Source organism: Gobio gobio, assembly GCF_949357685.1.
Source record: "Gobio gobio genome assembly, chromosome: 22".
In the NCBI taxonomy this organism is placed as follows: domain Eukaryota; kingdom Metazoa; phylum Chordata; class Actinopteri; order Cypriniformes; family Gobionidae; genus Gobio; species Gobio gobio.
The window spans coordinates 27222701-27241181 of NC_137118.1; the positions used below are offsets into that span (position 1 = coordinate 27222701).

Below are 18481 nucleotides of genomic sequence, written 5' to 3' on the forward strand. Positions count from 1 at the left end.
GTTGCTTATTTGTCTCGCGAGAGTTGGCAACACTGGAAACAATGTGTTCTAAAATTGGCTCAAAATATCAGACATATTTGATATTCTCCGACTGGAATGGAATCAAACTTTGAAGCTAATAAAACGGTGTCTGTGACCATCACACTCTACACAATTTTCTGTGAGATCTATCAACTCAAATCTGCCGACTGGCTCTGACTTTCGACAACTAGTGTCAACTTGTCCAGAATGTAACTTGGGGCAAAAGACGCGTAGTGTATTCCAGCCTTTAGACAAATCCAGAAATCCATACTTATTTGGTGATATACTGTATATGACAGATTCTCTGCCCTGCCCTGTATATTCACATCTTACTGACAGTGAAGAGGATGTGGAAATAAAAACCTTTTTTGACTGCAGCTTCTTTCTTCTCCAGCTGTGTCTCTCTTTCTCTCCATCTCCTGATCTGTTCTTCTCTCATCTTCAAGAACAGCACCTGTTTCTGCTCCTCGTTCAGCTCGGCCAGTAGCTCCGGCTCAATGTACATGTCGGTCAGTATCTGCTGCAGCATCTTCACACGTCAGTAGCACACAGTAACACTCAGAGAACTGCAGCAGAAGGGAACGGCCGTCTCTTGGTCTCCGTGGGCTTGGACTCTGTAAAACAGATATAAAAGAAGCAACACCACAGGAGGTCATGCCGAGTAAATGATGACAAAAGGGTAAACTATCACAGAGAATTCTGATAGAGTATTTAGAGACAGAAACATCACCAAACATACTATATAAATGTGAAATTTCATTGGGTTTGTGAATTTAACTTAAAGTTAAAATTGAAAATTAAATAACTTAAAGGCACACTATGTAGTTTTTCACCGCTAGAGGTCGCCTATTCAAAACAAAGGATTAGCTTGATGACGCAGAGATTTAGCGTGGAATCTTGGGGGTTGTCGTCTTCACCTCACAGCGGGTGGAAAATAATCGGGACGGGAATCATGGATGAGATTATTAACGTTACTGTACTATGAAGTAGAGCAGGGCTGAGTGCTGTGGGAGCTGAACGAGGCCGCTGAAGCGATTGCTAAAGAGAGACGAGCGTGACACGCGGCTTGACAGCAGCGGAACTTTTATTATGCCACAGTCGCCGCTTCCGCTTCTTCCAGTCAAGCGTATGTTGGGTAACGCAGCACTATTTTATCATATTAGATACATTTGAGTGTGTTGAAAATGATGTTGTAACATTACTCTGTGCGTTCGCTCTGCAGCTGCTATGAGACACTTGTTGCACACTGCAGTAAGCTAGATCGATATTAGAATATCATATTAATAAACGCTGTTGCTAAATGGCATGCAATTCATTTAAAATAATTAGTAGTATTACAGTACAATAATTCGTTTTCTGTCTATAAATGTCTCCAAACAGTTGTTCACTTTGGTGTTTCCAAAAATCGAGGGTTAACACGGGTATGATGTCATTCCTGGTTAAAATTATTTAATTCTATGGATTCTTGGAAACATTTGGGATAAGTACAAAATTCAACACTGTTCTAGTGGTTTTTGGATATTTTAATCCAAAAGTCGTTAATATTGTGCCTTTAAGTTGTTTTTCTGTCTAATCAAGTTCTGTATAATCGTTAATTATAAATTGGATAATTCGCGGTTTAGACATGGCTGATGGCTGTAATATTTATGGCTAGCTTATAAAAAATTATAATAAAAAGTTTAATAAAAGAATGAGTATCAGTGATATGGCCTTCATTCATAGTAGCTATACTAGTATAAAAAGGAGGAAAAAAAACAAAACAAAAAAACAAAGTATTACCATAATACTTTTAGTTGGAAATTAGCTAGGCTATAATATGACAAAAACAGTGACGTCAATCTCGACACACACATTATTATTTGATCAAACTCTGATAATCTGATACAGTAGACATTTGAATGTAAACAAGGAACAGGAACCTTGACAAACAGCCGTCAATCAATTAATGCCACCGTTGCTGACACGCTTAGGCTACTTACCGCTGAACGGAGGCTTCACACACTCATTACCCGCGTAGGATCAGCGTTGCACATCAGTGGCGTGTCTATAAAGAATCAGAACAATCTTTGCTGAGTATAAAGCTTCATTACGATTAAGATTAGGACACTTGAAACCTGTACAGAAAGGTAAATGTCGACTGAAGTCTGTGGTACACACCCTTAACTCAACGCGTACAGGTCAATCTGAGTTCCCTCCTACACTCCGGTTACGTGCCGTGAAAGACTCATTCAGGTTCATGAAAGGTGCTTTATATGCGGCGATTTTATACGTGCTTTATATTCGTTTTGTATTATAAGCGTTATTAGACCTGTGGGGAACACTTAAGGCCGTCAATTTCACATTTCTACATGAAGCTTTAATTAAAATATTAAAAAGTGCATACAGCTGCTGTAGGGTCTTCTCTAACTCTTAAGCTTTCTTTCATAAGTTTGACCATATTTAACCCATTCGCAGATCATGACAAAAGTGTGCAAATTTAGTGTGGATTGATGTAGTGACGTTCTGATCCTCAAATAATAATGAAGAAGAAAAAAAAAAAAACACACATAGGCTACAGGAAATAGGAAAAATAAATAAATACAGCATGACCATGATCCACATTTTAGGCTACATTTTACATATTGTTCATTACAGCTTCCATCAACAGGCATTGTAGTTTCTTGATGTGTGCACTAGGTGGCGTACTTGTCTCAAACCGCCAGTTAAACTGCACATGGCTTGATGCTTCTTGCTGTGTGCCAAATGAGCAGGGGTGGACTTACTGATTTGGGGGCCCTAAGCAATTCCAGGTATGTGGCCCCAACACACCAGCTATGCACCCTTTTACCTCTGTAACCCTTATTTTGCTGTCTTTTTCTCTGAGCATTTGATCTCTCTTTGTAAAATGATTGATGTAGGCCTATAATTGATTTATATAGACGTCTGAGTATTTGTTGAGCCCCCCTGATTCCCGGGGCCCTAAGTGGCTGCTTACTTCGCTTAATGGTTAAGTCTGTCCCTGCATAAGAGGTGCCTTTTAGGCCATTTATAATATATATTTTAGATAGGCCTATGCATGAAGTGCTTTCATATACACAAGAAACACACACACGGCCCTATCATACAACCAGTGCAATGCGAAGTGTTTTTTGCTAGTTTCAGCCCGATACAGTTATCATTTTCACATCCTGCGCCACGTTGTTTAAATACCAAATGCACTCGCACCCATTTGTTCGCCCATGGGCGTGCTGGTCTGAAAACGAGGTGTGCTCAGGCGCATTGCTGGCGTGTTGATATTTTGAGGAAACTGAAATCGACTGCGCCATTGACCAACAAAATATGCAATATTTTTTGTGTTATTTAAAGGGCTTGTTAGTAATGTGCGGCTATAGGCGGGTGCTCAACGCGCATACACTCTGCTTATTACACACACAGGGGCGCGCAGCAGCACACAAATATGCCAAATATCTGTTTTATATAGGCCTATTAATGATAAACAGCACAAGTCATTGAGTCACTCACAGTGAACATCTTAAACTTGCTCAAGTCATATACATAAATGAGCAATCACAAAGTGATTCAAAATGATATATTAAAGATATGGGGAGTGGTTTTGGTTAGAATGGGTCTATTTTGTTCATATTAATTACTTGTGATAATGACAGTGTTCCTTATCATTACTTCAAAAATTCTATTTTGAAAATGTGGATTAAATCTGATCTTCAAAATGGATCCATCTGTTTCAAATAACTGGATTCTGATGTACACTGCTGTTGGTAAAATATCATCATGTTTGTTGAGAAACACGTCTGCTGGCCAGGGCCGGGCCGTGGGTTTGCGGGGCCATAGGCAAGACCATTAAACTGATCTACAGTGAGATTGAGAGTGGTTTCTTTTTAAAGGTCCCATGGCATAGCATTTTTCTATTATTTTATAATGTTTCCTGAGGTGTACTTATATTGTTAGTATGACTTTTACATCATAAAATGCCATAATTTAGAAATAAAAGGCATTTTTTCAATACTGCTGTTTGCCCTGTGGCTGAATGCCCTGCTTCAAGAGGCGTGTCTGCTGTGAGACTTCAGTAAAAACGCCCACTGTTGTGATTGGCTGACATCTTTGCATTTTAAATGAGCGGAGGGGGCGTGGTTTAACTTGGTCTACGAGGCACGAGCAGGCACGAGCTGCTGCCAGAGAGACGGATGGACCTGAGTTCACTTCACATCAGTTCTCAGCATGTCTGAACTGTTGTAGTTACAGCATATACTTCAGGTTATTAGTCTATTTCTAGTCGGAGGGACTGTCACTCATGTCAGAAAGTTAGTAACTTTAGTAAATTATGGATCAGTGCTGACTGGAGACGCGAACCGTTTAGAACGATTCAGTCCGATTTGGTGAACTGATTCGGTTCACTAAAAAGAACTGGTTCAAAAGAAAGATCGTTCGCGAACCGGACATCACTAACGTACTAGAGACGGAGATCAGTGATTGCTAACAAAGTTATTTATAGTAACTACTGAGTTATGAGAGCTGTCAGTCAGCGCGAGTTTATTGTGTTTGTATCTGAGAGTTCTGAATAAACACGAGTCCCAGTCACGCCGAGTCCGTCTTCATCATTATTACCAACTTTGTAACACATGCAAAGTACCATTACAGCTGTCGAGATGAACGAGTTAAAAGTAAGTGTTGATAATAGCATTATTTTTAAAATAAAATAAAAGCGTCAGTGACGCGCGTTGAGTACACAGCGCAAACAAAGACACAACAGCAGTAATCGAATGTAATCCAGTTTATTGTGGGGCTAGGCTGGCTAGCCCGAATATGCTCACGCTTACCCCCCTTCTGCTTAATCTCACGCCGCGTTTGGTGCCTCCGCTGTGGGCCAGATGCAGTACTGGGGGTCGGGGATGTTGAAGGCCAACGGCCAGTGCAGCCCGAGCCTCGGCGTGTGTGAGGCCGATGTTGAGCAGAAACTCATGACTGTATGCACATTTTAGAACCGATAGACGCGACGAGGACGTACAAAAACACTGACTCACAAGATAGAAAACACGAAAACACCGTTCTGTCTGGAGAGAGAGAAGCCGCATTGTGTGCACGAATAATAAATAATTAGCTACACATCAGAAATTACTAATCACAGATCAGAAGGAACTGAAAAAAGACTTCTGTTTTCATTTGTACATCCAAACACTGAGAAACTGCCAGCATTCACTCGTTCACAACCCATGATCTCTCGAGCGTTTGCATGGGCGTGCCAGATTCTCTGGGCGGAGGAAAGGGAGGAAACCGTTCCTGCTTGGACGTCAAACCAGGAGACTTCAGGATTGGCTAGTCTGGCCTGTCATTTTCTCAAAGGCAGAGAGAGACAGCCAGAACTCGGGTTTACGCCGATCAACATTTCTATCCACTTGGGGACAATATTCAGGCTAGGGGAACTCATATTAATGTTGAAAAACCTCATAAAATGAAAATGTCATGCCATGGGACCTTTAAGAGAAATCACAGAAATAATCATTAATTCTGTGCATAGCTGTACAACTGGTTAGATGCAGTGCTTTAAGTTTCCACCAATGCCACATGGCATGAATCAATTATGCAAATTATTACTTTTTGCTTCTTTTATTTATGCTGTTGTTGCTCTCTTTATCATATGGTGATAAATCACTTGATTAAAACATTTTTACTTGTTAATATGCCTATTTCTGAGTTATCACCTTGAATCTCATTTATTTGTTCACTATTTGTATGTAAAATTATCCTATTTTTTGTCAAAGTCTGATTGTCATTCATTTATTTTAAAAATGCATTCGAGTTGTTGCTCAAAACCCCAAACACAGCTTTTGCATTAACCACTATTTGTTTAGATATTTTCAAAAACACTCTAAAACGTTTGCAATAGTAAACGTTTAAGGAAAAAAGTTTAAGGAAGAAGGCATTTCCTGCTTCATGCTGGAATGGAACTCTGTAATTTATCCATGTTTATATGACGCTGTGATGCTATCTTGCTGGAGCTTCATGTGGCCTTGGATGTTGGATATATCAAGGGTGTAATTAGTAGTGATCCATGATGGTTTACATATTTGTCCTGTTTGATGTCAGCAGTGTTGGGAGGTGCAGTGTTACGGCATGAGCCGATCGCTGGCAGATTTGTGCTGCAGAGGTAGTTGGCTAGAGGGACAGTGAGGGGAAGATATCACAGACAAACTTTTCCTGGACCGTTCCCACCTGGTGGAATGACCTGCCTATCTCAATTCGAGCAGCCGAGTCTGTAGCCATTTTCAAGAAACATCTAAAAACACATCTTTTCCAGCAGCACCTGACCATATATATAAATAAAATAAAATAAAAAGTCCTATGTGTTCTGTTCTAGATGAATTGAGACTTGTTACAAAACTTGCATATTGTTGCCCTTGACTGTCCTAGTTGCTTCTATTGCACTCATTTGTAAGTCGCTTTGTATAAAAGCGTCTGCTAAATGACTAAATGTAATTGTAAATAAACACATTTATAGATATAAGGGATAATTCACAGTACTGGACAGAACAGAGTCATTCTGAAGCTGAACTGCACTGAAGTTTCATAGTTGCAGTTTCTAGTGGTAGGGCTTTTTGTGCTTAGGGGTTAAGTCTTATAAATGCACCAATGTGATTTGGTGAATTGCAGAACTCCTTTAAACAGGATAACTGCGGATATACACTCACCTAAAGGATTATTAGGAACACCTGTTCAATTTCTCATTAATGCAATTATCTAATCAACCAATCACATGGCAGTTGCTTCAATGCATTTAGGGGTGTAGTCCTGGTCAAGACAATCTCCTGAACTCCAAACTGAATGTCAGAGTGGGAAAGAAAGGTGATTTAAGCAATTTTGTGTGTGGCATGGTTGTTGGTGCCAGACGGGTCGGTCTGAGTATTTCACAATCTGCTCAGTTACTGGGATTTTCACGCACAACCATTTCTAGGTTTACAAAGAATGGTGTGAAAAGGGAAAAACATCCAGTATGCGGCAGTCCTGTGGGCGAAAATGATGCTAGAGGTCAGAGGAGAATGGGCCGACTGATTCAAGCTGATAGAAGAGCAACTTTGACTGAAATAACCACTCGTTACAACCGAGGTATGCAGCAAAGCATTTGTGAAGCCACAACACGCACAACCTTGAGGCGGATGGGCTACAACAGCAGAAGACCCCACTGGGTACCACTCATCTCCACTACAAATAGGAAAAAGAGGCTACAATTTGCACAAGCTCACCAAAATTGGACAGTTGAGAACTGAAAAAATGTTGCCTGGTCTGATGAGTCTCGATTTCTGTTGAGAGATTTAGATGGTAGAGTCAGAATTTGGCGTAAACAGAATGAGAACATGGATCCATCATGCCTTGTTACCACTGTGCAGGCTGGTGGTGGTGGTGTAATGGTGTGGGGGATGTTTTCTTGGCACACTTTAGGCCCCTTAGTGCCAATTGGGCATCGTTTAAATGCCTCGGTCTACCTGAGCATTGTTTCTGACCATGTCCATCCCTTTATGACCACCATGTACCCATCCTCTGATGGCTACTTCCAGCAGGATAATGCACCATGTCACAAAGCTCGAATCATTTCAAATTGGTTTCTTGAACATGACAATGAGTTCACTGTACTAAAATGGCCCCCACAGTCACCAGATCTCAACCCAATAGAGCATCTTTGGGATGTGGTGGAATGGGAGCTTCGTGCCCTGGATCTGCATCCCACAAATCTCCATCAACTGCAAGAGCCTATCCTATCAATATGGGCCAACATTTCTAAAAAATGCTTTCAGCACCTTGTTGAATCAATGCCACGTAGAATTAAGGCAGTTCTGAAGGCGAAAGGGGGTCAAACACAGTATTAGTATGGTGTTCCTAATAATCCTTTAGGTGAGTGTATTTGGCTGCTGGCCCATGCTGTTACCTGCCCTAGTGATGTCTAAATACAGTGCATCTGGAAAGTATTCACAGCGCTTCACTTTTTCAACATTTTGTTATGTTTCAGCCTTATTCCAAAATAGATTAAATTCATTATTTTGTTCTTCAATTCTTAAAGCATTACCCCGTAATGACATGACAACATGAAATACGTTTTTGCCATGACACTCAAAATTGAGCTTTGGTGCATCCTGTTTCCACTGATCATCCATGGACATAATTTGGAAAGGCACACACCTGTCTATATAAGGTCCCACAGTTAACAGTGCAAGTCAGAGCACAAACCAAGCCAAGGAATTGTCTGTAGACCTCCGAGACAGGCTTGTATCGAGGCACAGATCTGGGGATGGGTACAGAAACATTTCTGCTGCATTGAAGGTCCCAATGAGCACAGTGGCCTCCATCATCTGTAAATGGAAGAAGTTTGGAAATACCAGGACTCTTCCTAGAGCTGGCCACCCAGCCAAACTGAGCAATCAGGGGAGAAGGGCCTTAGTCAGGGAGGTGACCAAGAACCCGATGGTCATTCTGACAGAGCTCCAGCGTTTCACTGTGGCGAGAGGAGAACCTTCCAGAAGAACAACCATCTCTGCAGCACTCCAACGGGGGATGGGGGTGGGTCATTCCAGTCATTTCAATAGGAATTTATGCAATCTAGAATTTCTCATGAGGGAGAAACTATGACTAAAAGAAAGTGACTTCTGTGTGAGCTGTGCTTCATACATCACTACACTATAGACCTATTTTGTGTTTGTAAACAACGATGACGTTTTTGTGAGCAGAGCCTACAGTACCTGGTAGCAGAAAATACCGGTTCTGCAATAGCAATCTGTGGAAGCCACGTAATAAATGACAAAAAAACATTAATTTTGAGTTTATATCTCACAATTATGACTTTTTTTCGCCCAAATCCGAGTTTATTTCTCAAAATTCTTAAAAAGATAAACAGAATTGGGATATATACTTGTTATTCTGTCTTTTTTCCTCAGAATTGCAAGTTTATATCCCGACTTATTTCCCCTCAGAATTGTGTCCAAACTGGGAGATATAAACACGCAAATGCAAGAAAAAGAGTTAAGAATTGTGAGATAAAAATGTTATAGGCAATGTTTAAAAGTTATGTTTAAAATAAACGTCTATGTTCAGCTTCAAAGGGTGTTTTCAATGATGGAATTCTATAAAATTGAAGACTATTTTTGGCACGACAAAAATTTGTTTATCTTATTCTGAGGATTTTGCCCATTTTCCTCCACTTGTTGCGCTATCTTTCTGCGCCACAGTTGCAAGTGACATACCTGTGCTCCAAGTCTGCTCCAAATGAACCTATTGGATATACAATAGACCATTTTTGCCTGCAAAATTTGGCTAATGTGACTGCACCTTTAAGTGGTGGTAAGAGTGTTTGGGAAACCTGTTTGGAAACAAAGCGAACAAAGTGCTTTCACACTAGCACTTTTGGTGCGCATCTTGGTTCGATTGACATCAGAGTTCGGTTCATTTGGATGACGTGAACGCTGTTTTCCAGACTCAGGTTCACACCTGCGAACCGTACCCGAGTCTGTATAAAATGGGTGATCAGGGTTACGGTTGTACTCTGTCGTCATTACCAAGCAACATGAGTAAAGCTCATGGACACAAATATTATAATGTGAACACAATCCAGCATGGGTAGCAATTAGAATTGGTTCGGACCCTAATACAGTATTTATGAAGTCCGCTAATTTAATTGTAAAGCCATAGATATGTCACTGTCAAGTAGACAAATGTCCGTCTAACGCATGGTGGTTAAACTCAGAATTAGAGTGTGGTTTTGGATTTTTTATCCCTAGCCACAGTCACCCTTGGTTTGCTCACTTGGGCCTAAAGACATAACCCTAACCCATATCCTAATAATCTTCTTCCAGTGGAAGTTTACATATGAGCAACTGTTCCATGTCACGACCCCGCAACAGAGCATTGGGTCACATTATTGAGTTCCACCAGAAGGGAAGGAAGGTCAAAGCTGTTGACATAACTAACTGCTTTAGGGAGCGACTAGAAGAGATGGCAGTATCTCAGTAACTGAATGGATCCTCTGTGCGGGATCTGAGAGACCTCAATGTCAGACTCAGCTGTCCCTGAAACCCTTAAAGAATGAGTGCTTGTGTCTGTGTCCAAATAGAGAGTGTTTGAAATAGTGAGAGTTTTGTCTTTATCAGAACATGTTTAATGGAACAGAGGTTGACTTATTCTTCACAGGTCAAAATAATTTTGTGCAGTTACAAAGACATTTCCTCAGTTGGTCAGCAAGCACTGTGAGTGCCTATAGCAGATGTCTCTAAGGCCAAGACTAGTGTCGGGCTTTCATTAAGATTCAGTTGACTTTGATTATGTTGTGTTCTGCACCTTTGGCACTTTTTGGACCCGTGGCTTTTCGGCCGATTGTGCAGGTTGAATTGGCGGCAGAACTCAAGAGAGATCACTCTGATTGGGTGTTCAGCTTAGTGAAAGGAGAAGGAAAAAAGCCATGACAAAAGCAAGAAAACAACAAAGTCTAATCAAGGTATTCAGGAGGATCACTAGAAAATCACAGGTGAGTTTGATCAGGGGTAGAGCTAAACTCTGCAGGACAGTGGCCCTCCAGGACAAAGTTAAAGTAAAGTATCGATCAGAGTTGAATCAGATGTGTTTGATTAAGGAGACATATCAAACGTGCAGTGTTGGGGATACTCCAGGACCAGGGTTGGGAAACATTGGTTGTAACTATGAATTATTGAGTTATTCCCAGGCGCAGAAGGAAAATGTGAGGATCAGTGAAGTCAGCCTGTCCTGCTGTTCAAATCGATCCCAAGGGTTTTCAGTGAAGATCTAGTCTGGGATTTGAGCAAGTCAGTTAAGTTCTTCCACACCAGACTCAATTCTATATGGACCTTGCTTTGCACACAGAGTGATTGTCATGCTGGAAAAAAAGGACATTTGTCTGTATAATGTACAGTCATGGACAAAAGTTTGTCAGAGATATATATTTTGTGTTTCGCAAGGTTTGCTGCTTCAGTTGTGGAGTTGATTCCCATTGTTTCTAGATTATTGTGCAAAGTGGTCAGATGAATTTTAAATAATTGCTAAAAGCTTCACCGGTCCAAAAAAGGAACTTATAACAAAAACCTAAATTTAAATTTTTTTTGGACCTGGCACATAATGACCGACTAGCTAACATAATTTCACTATGCACATGGGAACATCATCAGCACATGGGAAAGTGTGAGGGATATTATAAGTGGGAGGGAAGAAGTGCTTCCAATCATTGTGTTCTTGTGTTAGTTAATTACCAACAATAGTTACCTCCAAAGAAAGACATCCATCATCACTAGGGTGACCACCATCAAACAAACCAAATGTGGGACGATTACTAAGTTTGTGTGGGACAATGTGGGACATGTTACCAACACTAAAACATAACCTGAAACTGGCAGTACGTTTTGGGAGTTCATTTTAGTCCATCCTGAAGTCCGTTTTGCAGAGATGGACTAAAAATGAACTCCCAAAACGTACTGCCAGATTCTGGAAGATGAATTCTTCAAACAGTGGTACTAGAGGATGTGGTGCTGGTCCTTCAAGAGTCACTCTCAACCTATCTGTCCATAAAGCCTATAAAAAAACCTTCTTCATGTATTTTACAACACTTCAGCTTGTGATTCTTATCTAGTGGGGGTCATTTTTTAGGATTCTTTACCTAACTGAAGTCTCTGAGATCCTGACACCTTGCACTTCTGGAGACTCCAGGTAGGTTGCAGCTTTGGAAAATGGTGGCGCTGGAGACTAAAGGGTTCCTGATGGTTTCACCCTTAATTCTTCACCTTAATTCTTAATTCTTTTGCAGTTAACAGGTGTCTTTTCTTCACCACCTGTTTTTGTCAGATCCTGCTGACCCAACGAGCATTTCACTGTCCAATGGTCATGCCTTAACTGCAATGTCTAGTATTGCATTAGTATTGCATCCTTCTCATGGGCATTTAATAATTTTTGACTTTTCAGTCTGAGTTAAATCTCTTTTTTGGCTCAATTTATCTGTAAAAGAAAACATGCCTAATAATTCTGCACACCTGAATATAAGGTGATTTTCATTTCCAGCCTTCATGAACAATTATATATCACTTATACATTATTAAATACTAAATCAATAGTAGTTATTAGGATTACTGTGGTTTAGAATTGGTCAAATGTGCCTGGAAAAAAAATATGATCAGAAAATCAACGTGCCTAATAATTCTGCACTCCCTGTAGAACTGTATTTTTATATATATATATATATATATATATATATATATATATATATATATATATATATATATATATATATATATATATATATATATATATATATATATATATATATTTATTTATTTATTTTTATACTGAACTATCCATTCGTTTTCTGACAGGGAACACATGGAACGAATCAAGGCTCCACATTTTGATTTACAGCCGTCACAACCTACTAGTGACCGTGTTTACTCCTTTCTTTTCAACCATTGGATATGGTTTAAAAAAAACGGCTTTTGTATATTTGTGTAAGGCGGGATGTTACTTCTGACGAAGCGCTGTTAAATATAGGTGAAAAACGATGCCGCGAAAATAATTCATAAAATGCTTTCTTAAAAAGGCAAAAGAACGCATGCATGTTTTCTCATTATGATCATTAAAAATCAACAGACTGGTGAAAATGCGGGACATTTTCTCAATATGCGACATGCGGGACAAGGGGTGAAAATGCTGTGCGGTACAACGCAAAGCGGGACAGGTGGTCACCCTAATCATCACTTTGCATCCAAATGGCCTCACCTGGGCCTCAAGGAATATTGCACCCGAAATAACCAATTACTGGATGATTAAGAACTTCAAGGAGTGGTTTAACTGCCGTCAAGAAGGCTCCAGGATGACCCAGAGTGTCCAGCAAGCACCAGAACCGTCACCTTCTGAGGAGTCACTACAGAATTGTGTCACCATCAGTGCAGAGCTGCTCAATATTGGCAGCAGGTGGGAGTGAGTGCATTTGCACATACAGCAAGGCCAAGACTTTTGGACAACAACCATGGTGTCAAGAAGGGCAGCAAAGAAGCCACTTCTCTCCAAGAAAACATCAAGGACAGACTTAAAATCTGCAGGAAATATAATGAAGCCCCCTTCTGACTGTTTGGGACATCTGGAAAATCGATTGTCGGAGAAGAAAAAGTGAACGCTTTCATGAATCCTGTGTCGTGCCAACAGTGAAGCATCCTGAGACCATCCATGTGTAGGGTTGCTTTTCATACAAATGAGTGGGCTCTCTCACAATTCTGCCCAAAATCACCGCTATGAATAAAGAATGGCAAGAGCAACTTCTCTCAACGATCCTAATGAAGTGGCTAGGATATCATTACATAGAAATTTTGGATCCATGGCCAGGCAACTCCCCGAATCTTAATCCCATTGAGAACCTGTTGTCAATCCTCCAAAGTAGAGTGGACAAGCAGACGCTCACAAATTGTGATCAACTCCGAGCACTAGTAAGGCAAGGATGGATCTCCATCAGTCAGGATTTGGCCCAGAAGCAGATATTCTCCACAGGTTGTGAAGAAGGATCAACGCTGTAAATATTGACTCTTTGCGGATATTGAATGTTTTTGCCAATAAAAGCCTTTAAAACTTGCATGGTTTTCCAGTATGGAAACATGAAAAAAATGATCTACAATTACTGAAGCAGTGAGCTTTGCGAAACACAACATTTATGTCACTGCCACGATGGCAACAAGCATTCTGTGCCCCACAATTCAATCCGTCCAAACAATCTAAAAAAATAAAGTTTTTCATTGACATCTGTGGTTCCATGAAGAACCCTTAACATCCATGGAATCTTAACATTGCACAAAAGGTTCTTTATAGTGGAAAAAGGGTTCTTCTGATCAATAAAATGTTCTTCAAACTAAATATATATATATATATTAAGGCTCTATTAAGAACTGTTCACTGAAAGGTTCTTTGGAGAATCTCATGACTGCGAAAACCCCACTTTTGGCACTTCAATTTGTAAAAGAGTGTAGCTGCAAAAACTTTTACATTAGCACAACTCACTGAAATAGATGTAAAGAACTGTAATAAGACGGCTGCAAATTTTGTCAGTGACTTTGTCAGGATACATTATGAAACTGTTGTGAGTGACATTTTGTGAACAGGAACTTTCAGACTGAGAGGCTCATTGTATCATCAGAGATACTGAGCATTTGCTAAAGTCAGCAGTGTTCTATCTGGAATGGTGCAAACTGTATGTTAGATGGCAGGTGCATTATGCAAATCTATTCTTACTAGAACTAGTTCAAGTTATGAGCCTGGTGCTCTTTTCACAGCTCAATCATAGTTTGACCCATTTCTTTATTTTAAGACAGTCTGTTTCTCGAATAATCTCCGACCTCTTATCTGTAGCAGGTTAATTTCAAAAGTAGAATGCCCTCATTTTCTGAACTGAAAGGTTCTGATGTAACCCAGTTCACAATTTCAGGGCTAATTTTGATCGATCCTGTCTCCGAGTTAATCACACACAGGTGGAAGTAATAAGACTATAATGATACCAAGTGTAACGAACGTAGTCTAGTAAGAGCTGTGCGTGTAAACCTCACTCCCCAAGAGGTGCTAGGGACTGACGCTGTAGAGGCTGCGGTCTTTAGCATCCGTGTCAGTGCCCCTGCCTCCCACGCTGGAGACCCCAGTTTGAATCCCGCTCGGAGCGGGTCGAGTAGGACCGTTTACACAGACAATGGAAATATAAGAGTAGTCCGTAATATAAGGGTAGTTCGATCAGATAGCAAAAGAGATGGGAGTGAACAAAAGCTTTGCTGAAAAGGTAACTTTCTAGTTCTGTGAGAGATGAGGCATGATGACAAATATCACTATCCTATACAGAATTTTTTTTTTTTTTTACAAAGCTTAGTATATGAGTGCACAATTGATTTGCAAATTTGCTATGTTACAAGTAAAGCAAATGTCCCACCCTAATAACCATTTCTCAGACCTTTCTGAGAAATACTAAAATATATGTTCCTATACACTACTGTAATTCACAGACAGTAGCGCTTCTTTTGGCCAGGAAACGCAACAAAACAATTCAGAATAGACTTTTATGACATCATTACCACTACTTTGCATGTGTTCGCTTGTTCCAGATATTGGGGTTTCTCTGTTTCCAGGCCTTGTGACTCCACAAGTGACCCTAGTGGGGACTGTACTTGCATGACTATTACTTAGAAAATTATAAAGTAGCTCAACATAGAAAATAGCTGTCTAATGAGGTAATGGAGAAGGCTGTTGACTCAACTGAGATGCTTTAAAGCAGAGGTAGCAAACACTATTCCTGGATATCTACCTTCAGACTTCAGTTCCAACCCTACTCCAACACATCTTCCTGTGATTTTTAAGTGAACTTGAAGCCACTCGAAGCCTGCAACCTTAGCATTGTGTGCACTGTGTGTAAACATGATAAACCTGCTCTCTATTCATCATAGTTTAATAAATCATGTTAAAATGTTCTTCTTTGAAATAATACATTTCTCCAAATATATGTATGTACTGTGTTTGCCAGGAGTGACAAAATGCAGTTTTTAGTTACCAACAATTAAAATCTGTGTGTACCAGTGCCTGGTCCTTATGATTCTGGGACTTCTCCTTTGTGACATCTAAGCTTTCCAGAGCCCCTCGAACCCAACTCAAAAAGATTAGCCTCTCTTACAGGAAACTTGAGATCATCATCATGGTAAGACTTCCTTCCTCTGCGTCCAGCTGCAGTCACCCTCCAGGGTCCATCAGCGCCAGTCTCCTACCAGCTCACGGAAAGAAGACCCTCTGTTTTACCATCTGGAGAGCCAGAGAGCCTCTGCCAGGGGTCACCAAGACCCGTCTGTTCAAGGAGGTGCATCAAAATATTGGAATATTAAGAGTAATTGTATTGACGCGTATAGCACCGTAGTATTGGATTACTGTGCTTCTCAAGAAGAAACTACAGATTAGAGCTTCACTGAGAATCAAAATCAGGACAACTGTCACAGTTGACACTAGATGAGACACAGAATTCCCTAATTGGATTTTACGTCAAGGGAAATCTGAAATCATGAGCCAGATGAGTCCTTCTGCTTCAGAGGGAAACTCTTCACTTTTACCGCTGTACCCCAAACTCACTTCAGCTGCCAGAGTGAGTTTTCTCCATCCAGAAGCAGGATTGGACACCACCATCGGGACTCCAGGGATCAAACCTAAACTGAGCCCCAAGCCTCTTGTTCTTCCACCAGTTCCTGCAATTCCAGTTGTAAACCCCAGCAAGCCGCGGCAGCCGCACACCAGCTGGGTGCACAGCGCTAAACAGAAAGAGGAAACTGGTGCTCAGAACAGAGCAAAAGAGAGCAGGAGACCCGAAAGGACGTCCTTTCTGTCCGCTGTCATTGAGCGCACCTCAAAGCTGTATGGAGACAGATACACACCTATACTGCAGCAGAGCTCCTCCAGGGAGACACCTGCCATGGATATGACATCACATCCTGATAAGGACTGCGGTGAGACTTCACCAATGACGGCAGAAAAAACACAGATCACCATGGTGCCTTCGGCCAGACTTAGACCTGCAGTTCTTGTGAAGGTATATGTGCTTTTCACTAATGCTCTTTGATTTCTCTGTCTTTAATTTATAAATATATATGTTATATTATATTTACGACATATAACTAGTTTTGAGTGACTGATGCCTTCAGACTTACAGTCATCACAGATCGGTCTAGTACTGTTTTAGACTGATTTGAGAAGCGCCTCTTTGGGATTTGAGCATTTTTGAGTATTGTTTGTCTCTCCACCCAGATGGGCTGATTACAGCTAATATCTGAATCCCATCTTTGCCATACCTCACATTAAATGGACTAGAACCAATTTTCAACTTCCTCTTTAACTTTTTACAAGTTGGAGAATTGTACAATGGTCCTAAAATGTATTTGGACATTTAGTTCATATTTAAAATGAATGAATGTAATTGTATGGAGAAAATACCAAAGAAAGTGTAATTTCTTGTAAAACTACACTTCAAGCAAAGGGTCTGGGGTGTGTGTGAACTTGCTATCATTTTCTAATGTTATGCCATCAAGTGTGATTTAGGGTCCACATCATTTTTAGGGCAGTGTATCCTTCCTTTAGAATTTCACTTCCTTAAATACGGCTGATACAATAATTTTCACAATAATGACTTTTTAAAGACCTTTTTGGTGTCGCTTAAAAATAAAGATTTCTGATTTAAATAGTTCATTTTGATTTAACATTCCCATTGATGTATCATGTGAAACTAAATTGAAACAGTTACTCTTCAGTTTAACAATCTTTTCGTGTTAGAACATGTTTCAATCAAGTACCTCGATCAAATATAGAAAACTGGATTTCCATTTCCCATCATGCTTTGCAAAGGGCTGGTTAGGGAGAGTGACGCTGTGTACGAAATAGCATACTGTCTGAGTGTTGAGTAAGTACTACATTTTAATTTGAATTTACTTTGCGACTGTTAAAAAGTACGCTCTACATAGTATGAAAGTGTGTAGTATGAATGTATTCCGGACGTACATCCGCCATTTTGTTAGTCACATGACCTACCAGCATGAGTTGCATCGTTTCACTGTCATTCACAAACCCTCTCTCGTGGCCTCATGGGACAGTAAAGTGCATATCGTACGCACACTTCAGAATCTCGTCGGAAGTAGTAGGCCAGGTACTTTTTGCCTATTGTTTGTCCAATACTATGGACATACTCTTTTAGCGTCCTGTTTGTTGCATATATAGAGTGGGGAAGTATTCGATTTCGGTTTCCGTGTATGTGTATGTGTTGAAATAGTGTTATTTTATGTATTTTTAGAAAGATGTGAAAATGGGGAGACTTTTAATCTATTACTTTGGTATTTAAAAGAGTTTGTTATGTTGGTGTTTCTGGGGGTTTAGCATTGTGGTGAAGTTTTGAAGTTTTGTTTTGGGTTGAGGACCTGCTAAGTGTTCAAGTTGCCAACACCTGTCTAAAGTATATTTGGCTGAAAAGCTGACTCTGGCTGAACTTGATGTAGAAGTGGACAATAGTTTCACATGGAAATATGTAGGATGAACTAAACTGAATTCAACTAAACTTAGACGAGTCCAAGTAACTTGATTCAGTCAAGTTCATCCTACATGAAGTATTTGAGTAGAGATTACATGTTTTTCATCATGAGAGGTCAGCCAAAGAGTTATTTTTTTTATGTGAAGCAGAACAATGTGAACAAAATGAAAGAGCACAGATTACATCAAAAGATAAATCAATATAGATGAAAAATCTAGAGGAAAAGAAAGACCTGCACTGTAAACCCGAAGAAGTTGGGCTAACTAATTTTTTTTAGGTAATCAGTTACATCAAATTTTTGAGTTATGATGTTCCCAATTTTAAGTAAACAGAACTATTAAGTTTTGAGTTTGTAGTTCTCGTGCATGTTAATTGCTCCTAACTTAAAGTATTGAGTTAGCTAACTCA

The 18481-nt window shown here is 40.1% G+C and overlaps 2 protein-coding genes across 3 annotated transcripts in view; one reads left to right on the plus strand and one right to left on the minus strand.

Annotated features, from left to right (window-relative positions):
* The window catches only part of sh2d4a (SH2 domain containing 4A), a 57469-nt gene that overhangs the window by 16095 nt on the left and 22893 nt on the right, over positions 1-18481 (minus strand). The window contains exons 1-2 of one of the 2 annotated variants that reach the window (XM_079805368.1): positions 2001-2187; positions 385-635 (exon numbers count right to left, since the gene is read on the minus strand). In XM_079805368.1, coding sequence (XP_079661494.1) covers positions 385-550 — 166 coding nt within the window. In that variant the 5' untranslated portion in view covers positions 551-635; positions 2001-2187. Of the gene's footprint in view, positions 1-384; positions 636-2000; positions 2188-18481 lie in introns of those variants that run through there. The other variant, XM_079805369.1, reaches the window with a different exon arrangement.
* The window catches only part of psd3l (pleckstrin and Sec7 domain containing 3, like), a 151272-nt gene continuing 147679 nt past the window's right edge, over positions 14889-18481 (plus strand). Inside the window, exon 1 of the mRNA XM_079805352.1 lies at positions 14889-16588. Within this exon, the coding sequence (XP_079661478.1) occupies positions 16067-16588 (522 nt within the window). The 5' untranslated portion in view covers positions 14889-16066. The remainder of the gene's footprint in view (positions 16589-18481) is intronic.